The sequence below is a fragment of the Trachurus trachurus genome (assembly GCF_905171665.1).
Source record: "Trachurus trachurus genome assembly, chromosome: 3".
NCBI classification, from domain to species: domain Eukaryota; kingdom Metazoa; phylum Chordata; class Actinopteri; order Carangiformes; family Carangidae; genus Trachurus; species Trachurus trachurus.
Window position 1 is genome coordinate 14,243,812 of NC_139893.1, and position 17,181 is coordinate 14,260,992.

The following is a 17,181-nucleotide window of genomic DNA, read 5'->3' on the forward strand; positions in this document are numbered from 1 at the left end:
TGTTACAGTATATATAGGTACCTTTTATATCTGTTGGTAGTTAAAGCAATGTGCATGAAAGAAAAAATTGGAACCACAAAACAAAGATGTTACTTCACAGCACTTTGTTCTGACACTGCAAAAGGAGTTTATTGACATAGTTAAAAAAAAAACAGGCTGTGCATTTCTCTCTTTGCAAACAGCATTCATGTGGAGAGTCCAGGTGGAGAACGGTACAGAGGATCTGATTTGTGATTTGTCATTTTAAATATCCAGACAGTTCCTCAGGGGATGGTCATGCCTGCATCATAGACAGCACATCAGTCTGTGCCTCAGAACGTGGCAGGTGCAACATACTGCAGGAGCTTCATATACTCATCTCATGACTAGTAAGAACCATATACTGAATTACAAATCCAGAAGGTTTCTGGGCAGCATAGTTAAGCTGCACAGAACCTAGCCTGGAAATGCTGAAAATGTAGAAGAGGGGATATGATGTTTTTCAATGGAAATAAGACACAAGATAAAGAATAGAATAAAAGTTCAGTACAGAGAAATTGAAGAGCAAATCTCACATACAGTATGGTGCTGAGTCTGTCAGGGCGTCTTGTGGGATTAAAAGAAACACTGCATGATTGAATTCACAAGTCAAAAACAGTGTCAAACTCTGCAAGAACAACTTTAGAAGTGAATTTAACCTCAAAGGTATGTTTCTCAGTGTTTTTAACTGTGTCTGATCCAAACCCCTTTTAAAGTAATGACTCCATGGTTCCATAAACAGAAAGTACTTAAACAGAGGTGGAGATTGTTTGTATGGTTCCTTCAAAACAGTTGTTTGAGGTTAGTGGAAACAAGGCGCCCGCTGAGCAACAATGTATCGAGTTGCTCTCTTTGTCACTGGCACTGTGTGATTATGACAAAACCCCAGTTACAAAAGCTGCACCTCAGCATACACACACTACCAGTGATTCCTCAGAAAATGTTCAGTGTTGAGGTAAATACAAACACGTCACATGGAATAAACGCTACTCAGAGGTATGGCCTTGTTTCTTCTCAAAAACATTGAATAGTAGTGGAGTAATGGAGCCGGTGATGGACTAGAGTGACAGAGGAAAATTGACCACACTTTATCATCTCTGAGTACTTTTTGTTCCACTGTAGGAAGGCCCACAACCTGGAGTTTTACAGTATTTGATGAACAATTATAAAGGCACAACACACTCTCATACTAGGACAATATAAATTCATAATTCAAGATGTATTGTTTAAGGAGATTAGTTTGATATTGTCATGCAGAGATACAAAAATATGCTTGGTATATCTGTCTCTACACACCATTCATCATGCTTTCAATCTCACACACAAAAATACTGCACGAGTATGTGTGTGTGTGTGTGTGTGTGTGTGTGTGTGTGTGTGTGTGTGTGTGTGTGTGTGTGTGTGTGTGTGTGTGTGTGTGTGTGTGTGTGTGTGTGTGTGAGAGAGAGAGAGAGAGAGAGAGAGAGAGAGAGAGTGTTTCTGTACCATGGAAGTTGAGAATGAAGAACCCTCCTGTTGAAAAGTCGGAGTGAAAGCGGATCAGGACCTTTGGGCTGGTGCTGTAGGCTGACTCCAAAGCTGTGTTCCCACTGAAGACTCCCAGCTGAGGGCTGGAGGTATCTGGACCGTCCCTAAATAAAGAATGAGACACAACAATAACATCTGATGCTGAACTGGAGGCAGCAGGACACACTGACATCACAGCAGCAGAGGGATGGAGACAGAAACCTTAAGAGTCACAGCCCTCTGACAAACAGGATCCAAGATTCAACATCACATCATAACACTAATATACATTTGACAGTTAAATAAAGAAAGATAAAGATATTTTTTACAATGGGAATATTTTTTTTGTGTGAAATTGGAAAACAGCACAATAGTACTACAAAGCAATAGTTAACCTCAGCAACCTGAGTAACCTGAGGGTACCTATTGAACCATCCTGAGCTGTATCTGCCCATGCTGGACCTCCATTATTTTAGCTTACAACCGTTTTCCTTCTGCTCTGTGCAGAAATATACAGATTTTTCTCATCGATCCGCTGCAAGGATTCACCAACACCTCAGTCCAAATGTATCTTATTATAAATCCACAGTTACCTCTAACACTGCTTCTGTAGATTCCTTATAATGCAAATCTATAATAGAGATGAAAAATGTAACTGGCTGCACTCAGGTGGGATCAGATTGTCAGTCACACAAGACATAAATACTGTATGCTGCCTGTGTTGCTATGCCATAGCTGCTGTAGCAGGCAGGTCAGCAGGTGACATCAGTATGAACCTCTTATGAATGAGTAGTAGTGGATTTGCTTTCACTCACTGGATTTAATTACAGAGGGGAGGAGAAACCAAAGCAGCCTTTGTTAATAATATAAAACAGATATCTGGTAAGCCCACATGCCTGTTCATTGGGTAGCAAAAATATTTTACTTTTTTCTTTTCTTTGCTTTTTTTTCTTTTTTTTTTTTACCCATTTCAAACAAGTTCATTGAACAAAGCTGATGGATTAAAGGCTTAACTTCACTCATTAAATATTGAATGTTGTTGAAAGGTTACATTTTCTAAAGTTCTTAAATGCCCAGTTTTAGGTTTTTAATGAACATGCCATTGGATTAAACAAGGGTTTTAAAATTTTAATTCATGAAGAGTGCCTGGGATCTCTTGGCTCCTCAATAATTCAAGGTTTTCCGAAGGTGTTGGAGCTCATTTAGAGATTAAAAATGTGCTATTTGGGTCATTTAAATTAAAACTGTGTAAGGATTTTGTGGCTCTGTTTTTCCCTACTAAAAAAAAACACACAAGTCCATAGCAGAAAAAAACATAATTTACACAATTTCACCTACTGCATTTAGTATTTTTTTTAGTATTAGTATACAGAAACTGTGGACAAAGTTGATCTGTGACCATTTCCTAAGAGGTAAGAATGTGCTCCAGTGAAATCTACTGTATGAAGTCAGTGCCCACCACAAGCCGTAAAATGTTATGTATACTTATAAGCATCAAAAGCTGCTAATGTCAATCCCAGCGCCTGCTGAAACAACACACCGTACTCAGGAAGCATGAATGACATGTTTGCCCTCACACTTTAAGTAAGCCTTACCTCTGAAAATAAAGATTACAAATAAATGTGATTTAGTGAGACTTGGCACTTATTTATCTACTCTGTCTACAGTATCTACTACAGGGGATTGACACCAGCACAGCTCAGTTAAGAACAGGGGTGGGATTGGGAGGAACACGTCAACAGATTGATAGGAGCTGGCATTCACCACCAAATAAAATCATTTTTACAGTACAAGCAGTGCATTCTTTGCCACAGCACTCTCAGTCTGGCTATGCACAGAGGATCCAACACAAAACCCCCTCTTTGAGAGTAAACTGATGCCTTCACAGTGGAGATGAAGCAGCATTACCATGTGAAAGGGTTGGAAATTATAGTGCACTGATAGAACAATAATACTGCAATATGAGAACAGATGTTTCTGGGGCTTTGTTTATTAAAATGTTGTGATGTATCTTAAATGTTTTCCCTTCTTGTTGTGAGAGGCTGCTTTACAGTTGAGTGCTGCAATTTGTCTGAGCATGTATGACAGCTTTTCTGTTGCTGAATGACAAAAAACCATGATTTCCCCTACACAAATTTTCCATAACTGGAACACTGGATTTTTTTTTACCTTTCAAATTCAAAGTTTCAATATTACATAAAACACCAATACTACACAAAAATATTTCAATGGTGTCAAATAAAATATATTTTTGAAATCTGTTTTTGATTTTGTTTGCTCGTCACCTTGGTAATGAGAGTGAGCACACAGCATTATATTGTATTGTGCTGATTTGGTGTTAGATCCATCGCATGCTCTTAGAAACGGTTCAGTGATATTAGGCAACGGGCCAAACACAACTGGTGGCGGACCACAGAGACGCGTGGCTTCAGTCCCTGGTGTCTGGGTGCAGCTGCTGTCACATAAACCTCAGGGGTATACCAGGCAGGAATCAGTTGACACGTATCATTGAGTTATGGAGTATACGAGACACAGCAAAGCACAAGGCAAAAGATATCCCACACCAGTTTGATTAATGAGAAACCAGACCAGAGGGAGGCTGGTGAATAGGGAAATCAGCCTAACCACTACGACCTCATTGACTTATTTGAATGTGACTGGTGATTGTAAGAATCAGCTGTTACCAATTGGCATTAATTTTTTTACCATCTCATCTTCGTTGCTCAGTTTTTTTAGAGGGTTACACACCTTGTACTGTATATTCAAATCCTCCTCGTCCCACAGCTGTGCACTGAAACTTGATTTTTTCCCCCCACCAATAATACTCTTGCTTTAGTCCACTTATTAAGATCCTGTATGATTAATTTTGGGATCAAACTCTTAAGAGTTAACCATTAAAAGTTTTATATTACAGTAAATTGAAATTATGCTCCCAATCAATTTCTCATTAACCCAGCAGCTCACATTCTGTCCAAGTGAATTCGAAAATCCAAACAGTCAAAAGCCCAATTCATGACAAAAGCAGCGGCCCCAATCTTATGCTCTTCTGAGTTCAATTAGATAATGTCAGTTATTCAGTTTTATTAACAGTCCGCTGCTTATGCACATAATTAAGGCATTACAAATACAAACCACAAAAAAACGGGCCTGTGTTCATGATCTAAATCGAATGATGGCCATTAATTCAATGGAAAAGCCGTGTTATTCTTCTCACACAGCTCCAACCTCTCACATGAAAAAAAAATTGTTTCCGTCTGTGTATGTTAAAATGGCCCAAAGACTCGGCAAAAAAGTAATGCCTCATGCCACGAGGATGCAAGATAGAAAATAGGATCTGTTGAAGTGCAGGTGAGCAACAAGCACATCTCTGTCAAAGAGAAATGTCCCCGATGCGCTAACCTTTGATCTGGCTGACAACACCTGCGAGGCAATTACGGATGTTCCACCTTTGCTGAAATAACTATGATGTACATCTACAGTACATCTACAGTGCAGCTGTCAGTAGTAAGAAATAAAAAACGGCCGTATGAGGGAATGTGTGAAGTGACAGATTTTACTAGGAGTAAAATCTGTGCTATTGAAATTAGTGTAGTCATTTATCAAAAAAACTAAAAACATTTGGTGGTTCAACTAAATCAAATCTAAAGACTGTGTCCTTGATGATTGTTAAAACTTTGAAACCAGATTACTGGTGTGGGAGTCAGTTCGATATACTAGACTATAATGCCGGTGCAATAGACTGTTGAAGGTCCAAGAAGGTAGGCGATATCCAACTGGGTCGGAGAAAAGGACTTGTCAGACTTGGGTGCATTATGTTTGCACTGATCTCACTTTACAGATGTCATTTGGGATCACACGGTCCACAAATATGATTTTATAATTTTGTTTACCATGAAAAAACACTGAATCACTGAAATCAATTTGCAACTGCAAAATAACTCTGATGCTGCACCTCTCCATTGCAATATCCATGGCCCTGGTAGCCGGTGAGATTGAAAGCGGGTAGTCACTGACTGTGAATGTATTACTTTTCCACCGCCTACATTTCAACTGCTCACTCCCTGGAGCTTGACTCTTGAGCCAAAACATCGAAGCCCGACCTCAAACAAAAACACCAAGTGTGTCTTTACTAAACCAAATCTACACCAAATGATGATGCTGTCCACTATACATTTCTTCCTAATAAATTCACTTTTCAATAGTGTCTTTTGGAGAAAATATGATGCAAAACTGACACTGAAGTGAGAAATGCCTCATGGTCTGACACAAACTTGGCAGATCCAGCCAAGTCCAGCTGGATTTGTGAACCAAACCCCACCACTCCTTTCATTACATTTCCCACTCCCCACTGAATCTCATCATTATTGCCGGAGTACCTGAGCCCTATCCAGGTCTGTGTATGGCCACGGTACTGAGGTAGATTGAATTGGTCAGTGGTCCCATTGTAAATGCATTACTCTCACACTCCCTGTATTACAATTTTACCTCCACACTGAATCCCATTATTACTGCAGGAGACTCTGTGTATTCATCACATAAGGTATATACATGTGTGTATGGATCAGGAGTCTGTGGAGCTGTGATCCCCGCTATCAACCATGCCATACACACACCTGGATGGGCTCATGTGCATCTCCCTCAAACAATTGACACATATCTTTGCAGAGTCAAGACTGTGCTTGTAAAAAGTAAAATATATTATGAATAAAATGCAATCAATACCGGGGACATCTGTTTAAAAGAGGTCATGTGAGTGTGTGTGTGTGTGTGTGTGTGCGCGCGCGCGTGTGTGTGTGTGACAGAGAGAAAGGGACAGGCAAAAATGAATGAGAAACAAATGTTAAAGTTGATACAACTTCTTATTAGTAAGCACAGAAAAGACGGGCTGAAACTGCATTCAGGACTTATCCGTCAGTGATGCAATCAGTCCCAGGATAAAGGACAAGACTGAAAAGAAGCTTACGCTTTTGTGTGTGTATCTGTGTGTGTGTGTGCATGTGTATATTTAAGTGTGAGTGTACGCAGACTTACCAGACAGCAATGTAATCAGTGACAGGCTCCGTCTGCAATAGGGTAAAGTTGATATAAACTCCATGTCCGTGGGGAACGGTGATGAGCCAGATACAGTCCTGGGAGTTGGGGTATTCATTGGGGTACTGAGGTGAATAGATCGTCCCATTGTCAGCCGTGACATTGTAGCCGCAAGGAGCTGCAGGGAGCAGAGTTATAAAATCATCTATTTGCAAATTTATCACTTTTTCTAATGCACCAGACCTGGAAGGATCAGGCGACAGGAATAATGGCTGAAAAGTAAAAATATAATCATTACCATTACTATGGCCAGTAATAAGTGAATCACCCAATGGAAGCAACCCCCTGCTCCCAGACCACCAACCAACACAGACAAGCCCCATGCCTCTCAGTGGACATTGTTGCGGGACTCCTTAACTTTAACTGTGACATTTCTAAGTCTACAGTTCCATTTTATCCAGTTATCTCTCTTCTTCTCCCCACAGCAATTGTCTTTTTATAAGTGTGTGTTAAATTAATGAGTAATACACCTTTACAGTACATTTTATGCATCGGACTGAGGTTTGCTTAGGCATGTTTCTCACAGTACACCAAAAGCAAGTACTTAGCCATCAGAGAATTACTTGAACACTCTTCCTCTTCTAAGCATGAAGAGGAGGCAGCAGCAGCGTTTTATCATCCCAAATTGCAAGGAAAGCTCTCAGAGACATATTTATTAAATTTCCAAAATTTACAGTTAACCCTGTAAGACTTTAACAAATCATTTTAATTCTGTCCCGAGTTTTAGATATCATATTAATGTCTTTCTATTAATCATGGGAGTAGAGTTCTCAGTACAAGGTCTGCAGCAAGTATGAGAGGGTTGAGGCAGCACAGTGAGGCAGGAAGATACAGGGTTGTGTGTTGTCACTGGAGCACACCATTGTCAGCTAGTAGTAAATATTTTGAAGACTACTACAGAAGTGATTTTTATTTTTCCTTTGCACATTTAACTGTACATCTATTGTCAATTCAAATTCAAAATAATAATCCATTTCATACTACTGTTGTGCATTTTAATAAAGCAGATGCTATTTGCACCCAGATGTCCACAATCTACAATGATATTTACACACAGGATTGAGAGGATCTGACTCTGCCCAAAACTTAACCAAATAGCTCACGGTGAGTAAACTAAACTGTCATTAAAATGACTGTAATAAGTCAAATAACTCTAAAAATAAGTTAATATTACCTTTGATTTCACACATGAATCAGACTTTAGTCTCCCGGGGGGAAAGCTCAATGCTTGTCTCATTCATCCAACATGACCTCATTTCTATGTTCACTTTGTTGCTCTTATATTATCTCACCTGACTTCCTTAAGCAGCATTTGGTGGTTGCATGGCGTGTATTGAATAGTGCACTGCGACAAATTGTGCACAAGCAATTTTGGGAGCCAATGGGTGTAAATGGCCTAATAGCTTCCATGTAACCATTTTTCTCTGACCACTTTAGCTGGGTGAAAATAGATACCCTGGTCTAATAATGCTCATTTTTCAAAATACACTGTGTTTTAATGTATACAGTACAGTGTTACCTTGCTAAGCACAGAGTGGTCAGTGCAGGTTAATTTACTGAGTCACATTACCAGCTCCATTCTCAGGTAAGTCTCCTAAAATATTCCTTATGGATGTGGTTGGGTATATGATGTACTTTCAGCAGCACAGATAATAATAAATAATCACAGACATATGAAAGGAATATTATAGGAATGTGACAGGCAGCGGTGTCTCTCTGTGATCCTCTTGCTCTTCCATGACTACATGTTGCTATTTATCGCTTTGATCATGAAGGTGGCACTGCTCTAAAGAGCATATAGGCTACAATGTAGTATAGAAATGAGTATTTATAGCACATAGCTTAGAGAATATTACAGATCAGAGACGGAACTGACAAGAAGGGAGAAGGGTGGGACTGGGGGAAATAGGCACAATCACAAATCTGTCAGCCACTCCAGCACCGAGTCCATCACACAGAGAATGTGATGGATTTATCAATACTCAGCACAGTTAGGCGCCTGATATTTCAGAGCCATGGTCAAGGCGATAGATTCTACCTTGTATAAGCCTCAATTAGATAAATGATCAATGCACCAGGCAGACTAGACTTTACATATTCAGCTAAACACCCCCTCTGTTCCTGCACTATAATTGCTACTAGGGGGTAGAGAGGCTGGATCACATGTGATTTTGATACCAAGTGGGATGGCACCCTGTTAAAAACACTTTTGAATCTCCTATGCAGTAGTGTGTGGTTAAAGGTCAATCCCTCTGAAGGCTGAGAGTTAGATGCCCCTCTCCGAGATATACTGCTAGAGACAGTTATCTACCCCTGCACTCTCTCCCAGGAACATGCCAAGGCCATGGTCCCTCCTTTTTCGTCTTAAATCTCTGGTGTCATCACCGGATAACACTTTGCGTACAAAGAGAAAAAACATTGTTACCTTGGCATCACCTAGGAAGTGTAAATCTTTATCTTAGTGTTTATGCTCAATGGGCAATAGAGTGTTAACACATCTCCCCTTACAGACCTTTCTGGTATAAGAATCTGAACTTGTGGTGTGGCCCCCAGAATTGAGATAGCACCATGCACTTAGGTTGTGTTGATGACTATTCTGTTCTCCTTGATGAAGCCCTGATATTCACCATAAATAATCAAAGTGACAAGTGGATCAATAAAAACAAGACTTTCTAAATATCTAGATGTAAAACTGGATGCTGTTGGGTAGAGCTGGTGGTAAAAGCAAAAACTAAACTGGCTAATATCTTAAACTCTGCATGTTTTGGTTGCACCTTGATTTAGAATATTGTATAAGCCTTTAACAGAACCAACAGACACGAACATTTTACAAGTCATTGGTTGTCCTTACCCTCACAGCGAGGATATGGGTGGTTCCACTTTCGGTTGGTCCCATGCAGACATGTTAGTACTGGGTGTCCGATCAAAACATAACCAGGGTAGCACTGAAAAGTTATTGATTGGCCAGCGCTGTAGTCACTGTTGATGATGTCACCATTGGAGAAAGGAATCGGGTCCTGGCAGTTTTGAAGTTGATAAGCTAAAGAGAGAGAGAGAGATGGGGAGCAATGAGTTGCAGTGCAGAAATACAACAGGTGATTTTGTACAATTTCAGCTGTTTTATCGTGCATCGAGAAAATAACACAGGTAGGCAGTTATATTAGGATTAATGGAGCTGTGTACTTATTAGTATTTATTCCTCTGAACTCGCTGTCTGGCCTTACACAGCAGCATTGCACTGCTGCCTCCCAAAATGTGATTCGAAAATGACAGCTGCAAATCATTTTATTCAAACCATTTTTTCCATCTACAGCTAATGGACTTTAGGGGGCATTTAAAAAATCTATGACCCACAGAGTTTACCAGCAGTAAGTGCAACAACATCAATAGATCTAATCTCCTCCCACACAGTTCAATGGGACATGTATGCATATTGTGCCAACACTTGCTGGAGGAAATATCAGTATCACAGGTCTGTTTGGAGCATGTCTCACTCTGCATGAGTGTCATTGCAAGTCAAGACCCTCCATTAAATGAGCCATTGACTGAGAGCAGTGGTGGCTGACAATAGACTACAATTTACCAAAGGCTAGAGAGAAGGGCAGGACTCCACAACACAAGGACAAGCACTCAGAACCAACCAGGTCAATACAAACAGGGTCTGTAGGGCTTGAGCTGCTCAGAAACAGTCCATGCTGTTGGTAACAGTATCCAGGATGTAGGAGGGACCTGAACAATACAATCAAGGCACAGGATGTGTGCAGGAACACCTGTGTTGCTGTTGATTATTATACTAGACTACCCCATGTCCAGATGGAAGATGTCACAATGGATGTTTAGGAACGTCAGAATTAAGCTCCTGTGGGATTTTTAGAATCCGACAGATGAACAAATATTGACAAAACTAACTGGACATACTAAACATGAAGAGGCAAAAGAAAAGCAAGTGGTGACAGATGTAGTGGAGGTCCCATGTGAAGGCAGCATCTAGGGGAAGTAATATGACAGGACACACAAATAACCAGGGGCTGAGGGAGGAAGCAGTGAGAATGTGGGAAGTCAACATTTTTGAACTGAAGCTGCCGAAATCTGACAAAACAGATATTAATAGATGACTAATAAATATATGAATAACTACTATTAACCATTAAATGGAACAAGATATCAAAATATTGGCATTAACTAAGTAATGTAAATGTGATATCAGATATTTTTGTTGCTTCTGTATCAGTTTAACCTTGTATCAATTCAACTATTTATTCACTTTCCATTTAAATTCCTATTTCTTTATTATTCATTCATCAATTCATTTATTTCCCCTCGATGTTCCCAATATTTATTTCCCACAGACTTATATATTTCTCTATTTTGTTTTATTTTATTTATACATTTAGGTTTCATTATTTATGTATTCATTCATGTATTATTCATTCAATTTACCGGTAATGCTGATTGAGTCATCAATTTATTTATGTATGGTTTTGGCAATGTCAGTCGTTGATACATTCAGCTGTGAAACTATAACCAGGAAGTTGGCTCAAACAGATTTCAGGGGCAATACTAAGCACGCAGTTCTGGGCACTGTAATGTCAGAGTGCCGAACTCTACAACTGGAAACAGAGCTTCCTTAAGCGTTCGGGTCAAAGCATCAGTGTATAGGGATTTTTCCATTTTATTCATAGTGACTTTTTGGCATCCAGGACTTACTCCACTAAGCTTTAATGTATGTGCACACAACTCTTCAGCCTATTGAACCCTAAACCTCCAAGGCCTTGAGTACAAACCCTGAGCTTGTATCTTAGAAGGATGCAGGGGTGAACGTACTGTATGCACACACAGTCTAGGGTATCACTGTGAACCTTCACTCACAGGTGAAAAAAAAAAGCATCTGGTGCCACTCTATGCGAAGAAACCTGTTCACACTGCTCACAGTGATGCCAACAGTGGGAGTTAGCAGTGACAAGGACAACGGTGTGAAGGAACTTGGACATTGCTAATTGGGAGAAAAAAGGGGAAATGATTAAGTGCATGTGAATGTGGTTTATCTTATATGTAAGTTAGTAAGCCTTGTTCTAGTTATGCTGGCATATAAGCCCACAGTGCATCTCTTGTGTCTTTGATGTGAAGCACAAGTAAAGCCTGCTGGACAAGATGGCAGTCTCTCACAGGGGCTTACTAACAATCCATCTCTTTTAATGATGAGAGGAAAGCCATAAGGTTTTTTTTATAAGTCTTTAGCATGACTCATCCACAGATCAAAGCTCAAAACCACATAGCAATATGTTTTTTCATCCTGCTCTTCATTTCTTGGAGTTGAGAAGGCTTTGTAATTTGGCCACTAGGTTTGGATGTTAATTTATTCACAACATTTGAGAAGGCCTTTTTTTTCAAAATCATTTTTAAGCAACTAACTTGTGTTCCCAAATATAGAGAAACAAAACAGCTCTATTTGAGTGCAAGTGTGCTCTCTCATCCCTTGAGGGGCAACTTTCAACTCGAAGGTACCTACAGTAATGACCTCAGGGTTTGTGTCTGTGTGTAGTTATTACCACAAAAAACAAATATTAATCAAGTAAAAAAAAAAAACACACGTGAACTCACCCTGGTAGGTCAGTTTGAATCCAGGCCTGTTCTCAGAGTGGTCACTGTAGAAGTGGATGATCGTCAGGTGGGTAGTGCTCAGTAGAGGGGGTGGGATCTGTGCGCCAGTGAACTGTCCAATGAGAGCAGAGCTGTGCTGTGCTCCAGCTCTGACCTCCAGGAAGTCATGGTTGTCTTCAGAGGAGAAGTTTTGGAACTGAATATGGGCTCCTAGAGGACAAAGACATGATGGATGTGAAAGATTCTTATACCTAACAGGATCTTGGGTGGCCTAGATTTTATAGATTTAAGAATGACCGCAGAACATGTTCACATTTGATGTAGTTTTCAGTGTACAACATACTGTAAGGACAAAGTGAAAGCATAAAGATCAAGAACATTGGGCTTATTGCACATTTTAAAATCACATGTCAATCTGTGTATTTGTATTTGGTTCTTTTATTATGTAATTCATTATGTTTTTTTAACCTGCACCAAAGACAGAATTGAAGTGTTATTGCCTGAGACAATTACAATAAACCTCTAGTTTTGCTGTCACCTCAGTGTATTATTATCATTTCTGAAAATAAAAATCATATATCGCTGTATACTGCTGGTATTTATGTACCATATTATGACACATAAAACCAGCAGTATACAGCGACTGGTAGAAACTGTGCCCTATTCACAACATCAGTTAGCACTGTCATTAAACAGCACTATGTGTCACCCCCCAATGAAACATGTGGTGAAGCTTTCATATGTGCAGCAGTTTTTGCTCTAAAAAATGCAATGTGTTTCCTGAATACCCCAACAGATGTCCTGAAAGTGACATATTCCTTTTTAGGAATGCTCTTACACCCTACAAGACTCACCATATCCAGTTGGCAGGGTGATTTGCCAGGTGCAGTCCAGGTTGCCAGGGTAGTTGCCAGGGAAACCTGGACTAAGGATGACACCACTCATCTCAGACAACACCCCGCCACACCGAGCTGACAACACAAGCACAGCAAGTACTTTGTTAAAACAGGCAGCACATGAGCAATGTTCAGTAAAGATTATCACTTTGTCTTATTGGGTTCAACACACACAGACGGTTACGGCACAGATTAGAATAAACAGCCCCACGCAGGAACAAAGGCTGGTGATGCTACATTACCCAACTGAAAAAAACTGCTAATATCTGATATGCTAATGTATGCTATTTTCAGTTTATGATTGCAGATTAGGGAAAATTGTGTTATTAAGTCCACTTATTTTGTTTTAACTGAAGCACATACAGTAATACAAATAGTTTTAAGACTGAGTACAGCATATTAAAATCTATTCTGGTGCCCACACTGATCAACAGATTGGGTTAATGCAACTTTCTCTAACTGCTATATGGATGTTGAATTCGACACCTAATGGAAGGGAGGGGGGGCGGAAGATTTGAGTGTAGTTAGTCCTGACGAATCAATATCAAGTCCAACTGTGATGGACTTTCTGTACCTGCTACATCCTCACCAATAACTCAATTTTTCAGGCCTAAACCAATATAAATGTGATCAAAGTTCTCCAACACTATTGCAGAAGTTAGGAAGCATGGCTCTCAGCACAAGGTATCAATTCAGTTTGTTTCCAACAGGCATTTTGATACTATAGACCGTGACTCTATGACACTGTAAAAACTAAATGCTGCACTTTCCCATTCAGTTATTTTTCTTTATTATTTTGATTTGTATAAAAATAATTTATATTTCTGTACAATGTTACTGTGAGTGCACACTCTGTGTCATTTTATGCTCAACCTACAGGACATATTTTCTCCTCATTGACTCAGTCATTCATTAAACACTTTAACTTGCAGTTCAATGTCTCAGCGTGAGTGTCTGTACCTATACAAAGAGGAGGTGGGTAGTTCCATCGGCGCACAGTTCCAGGCATACAGGAAATGTGAGAGAGGCCCTGAAAATGTTAATGTGGTTGGTTAGTTTAAAAGAAGAAGACAAAGGGAATTTTTTGGTTCATTTTCAACAGTAAAGATGTTTGTTTTTTCATTTAACAAGTTGAGGAAAGTATTTCTATGGCTGGAATCTTGTTGTACATTTAACTAAAGCAAAGCTATAACCTTTTCATGTTGTTGCTGCAAGCAAGCATACAGAAAGTGACATTTAAGCATCTACAGTAGTCTGCATAAACAGCATAATCTGATTAATACTAGCCACAAGGTGTAAAAGAGGTAAGAATTTACTAATACTTTTTTTTTATTGGTCAGTTTTATGTGTGTGTTTTTTTGGCATTTTGTATTACCTGTAACGTGTACCCTGGCTCACAGGAGAATGCCACAACTTCATTGACCATATATCTGTCTCCTGTTTTAATGCCATTGGCTGGGATCATTGGCTCAGGACAGGTGGTAAGGCCAACAGCTACAAAAAAAGAGAAAAAGAACAGAAGTTATATCATTGAGTTTTCTATGCAATCATTACTCAGCCTCTGGCTCAAATTGTTTGTCCAGTGCACATGATATGATGATAATATATACAGGAAATTGTGTACAGTAAATCAAAACAGCTAAACCACCATTACAGCCTTGATTAGATTCATCTATCTTAAGTCACTTTATTCAAATTTACTCTACATATCAACAATGTAGTTTCATTTCATAATTCATTTCAAAAGAAAAGAATAGAAAAAAAACCATCCTAGAATTAATAGCACTGTTTCATAGGATGTATCTACATGACCACGCTTCTAGGTACAGTAAGGTAATGACTATTAGGTCCAGTAGCACAGTATCCAGACTCTTACTAGGTCAAATAGACAGTTTTAACCCCTATATTAACATCCCCACCTCGTTAAATACAAGATCCAGTTCTTACATACAGTACAGCGCATGGTCGAGCTCCTGTGTTGGTGCAATAAGCTAAATTTACTGTCTGTCCCATGTACCTGCTGAAAGGCCTACAGTATGTTGATAACACTTTTGAGGCCACAGCAACTAAACTGTGAAATGTTCTTCCCACACTCTAAAGGTTGCTGAGTCAGTGGATTCTTTTAAAAAGCGTGAGGTGCATCTGTTTAGACGAGGTTGTGAGTCTGTATTTCATGTTTTTATTTACCTTTTAAATATGTACTGTGTGGTTTTTTTTTTTGCATTTTCACATGCTTCTGTTATCTTAACTTTGTATCTTTGATGTGATCTGTACAGCGCTGTGAAAAGTGCTGTATAAATACATTTTACTTGAAATGAAAAATTAAGAGAAAACTAGATTCATTTGATCAAGAACTAATGTGACAGATTATACTCAAGAGCTCATTTATAAATTGTTCAATAAAGGTGTGTGAGCATTGTCATCCCTGACAGTGCCACTGAAAGTATGTGAAAGTAAAATAATGACTTTATGTATTCCAGCAACAATAAAGCTAAAATACATCCTTAATAAGTTTGACAGCAGCCAGCCCTTTATCAAATAGCATCACTAGGAGAGTATCTGTGTGTTTGTGTGTGTGTGTGTGTGTGTGTGTGTGTGTGTGTGTGTGTGTGTGTGTGTGTGTGTGTGTGTGTGTGTGTGTGTGTGTGTGTGTGTGTGTGTGTGTGTGTGTGTGTGTGTGTGTGTGTGTGTGTGTGTGTGTTTGTGTCTGCTTGTGTGTTTCAGTCGGAAAATTCCGCAGGAGACTGCCCTAGAGCAGTTACCATGGCAACACAGGGGTGGAAGAGGGGTAGAGAGTGAAAGAAGGGGGGGTTGAGTGTGTTTGTGTGTGTGTGTGCTCGTCTGTGTGCATGCGCATGAGTGACTGTTTCAAGAGTGTGTGTTTGCAGAGGGGCATGAAGAAGACTTTTTTTTTTTTAGAAGAGCATAAGTGAAAAAGCTGCATGAGACTGTAACTTGCAGACACACACATTTGCACACACCATGTATTATTAGGCAGAGCATCAGCAGGCTGTCATGACAACTGATCAATGAAACTATTCCATTAGGCTGACCATCTCTCTCTCCCTCTCCCTATCTCTCTGCGTGTGAGCAAACTGCTCCCTCTTTTCCCTGGTTATGAGAGAGCAGTGATGCTCTGTAAAACGCTGACAGCACCACAAACCACCCCACTAGGGCCACTAGACTACAACTAGTCAGTGTCAGCATTTAAGTCTAACTGACTGGATTTACTATACTCCTGTTTCTGTTTATTTGATGACAGTCAGGGGAGAGAGATGTCTCACTCTGCGCTTTAGGAGAAAGACCCTTAAGTCAGCTTTAAATGATGAGAACAGCACAACCACAATTATTCACATGTCCCCAGCACATGATATTATCTTCTCTTAGAAACTACCCCATTACTGCAAAACTGGCCTGGAGATTGTAGCAGCACAATAGCTAAAGACGGGGTAAACTTTGACGATATGTAGCTAAATCTGGCAGCTGGTAAAATATTCAAGAACATGTGAAGATTCTGTTTTCCCTTTACTGTTTTTAGCTATGAGGGATATTTTTTCCAGGTTCTGCAGTAAACATAGTGGAAAACAGAAAACAACACAGTGAAAGATCAGTGAATAACATGCATTGTTCCAGAAATAGTTACACTATTACTGTTTTAATTATTCAGTCCATAAATTCCAAATGTGAAAGTCATCAACAAGATTTTCTTTTCTTTCTTAAATAATCATTTTGATGTCTCTGTTCTCATCATGTATTTGACAAATAGGTTGCCCGATTGCTGCATACCTTGGTGTTTAATGAAAAAAAGGTGAAAGCCTACTTCATGGAGAGACTTCCTGTAGAACCTCTGAGGCAAAGTTGGAACAAATTCTGCTGGAGATTAAAGTGTTGGCACTCATCATGAGATAAGCCAAACTACCACCTGAGAACTGCAAGAGCTCTTGGTGAAACGTATGACATATATTTTGAAGCGGAACTTGGAAAAACCTCAGTGCTTGGCATGTTGTTCTTAAAAGAGCACTTGCTTTTGGTTTCCTTGAAACCAGCAAATACTCAGCTAATGCCACGA

General features: G+C 39.6%; 1 protein-coding gene across 1 annotated transcript in view; it reads right to left on the reverse strand.

Moving 5' to 3' along the window:
* Positions 1-17,181, reverse strand: part of LOC310984129 (CUB and sushi domain-containing protein 1-like) — a gene marked incomplete at both ends in the record, with an annotated part of 396,452 nt that overhangs the window by 55,515 nt on the left and 323,756 nt on the right. Inside the window, 7 exons of the mRNA XM_083969256.1 lie at positions 1,504-1,649; positions 6,556-6,733; positions 9,467-9,655; positions 12,217-12,426; positions 13,071-13,187; positions 14,073-14,142; positions 14,488-14,606. Coding sequence (XP_083825382.1) covers positions 1,504-1,649; positions 6,556-6,733; positions 9,467-9,655; positions 12,217-12,426; positions 13,071-13,187; positions 14,073-14,142; positions 14,488-14,606 — 1,029 coding nt within the window. The remainder of the gene's footprint in view (positions 1-1,503; positions 1,650-6,555; positions 6,734-9,466; positions 9,656-12,216; positions 12,427-13,070; positions 13,188-14,072; positions 14,143-14,487; positions 14,607-17,181) is intronic.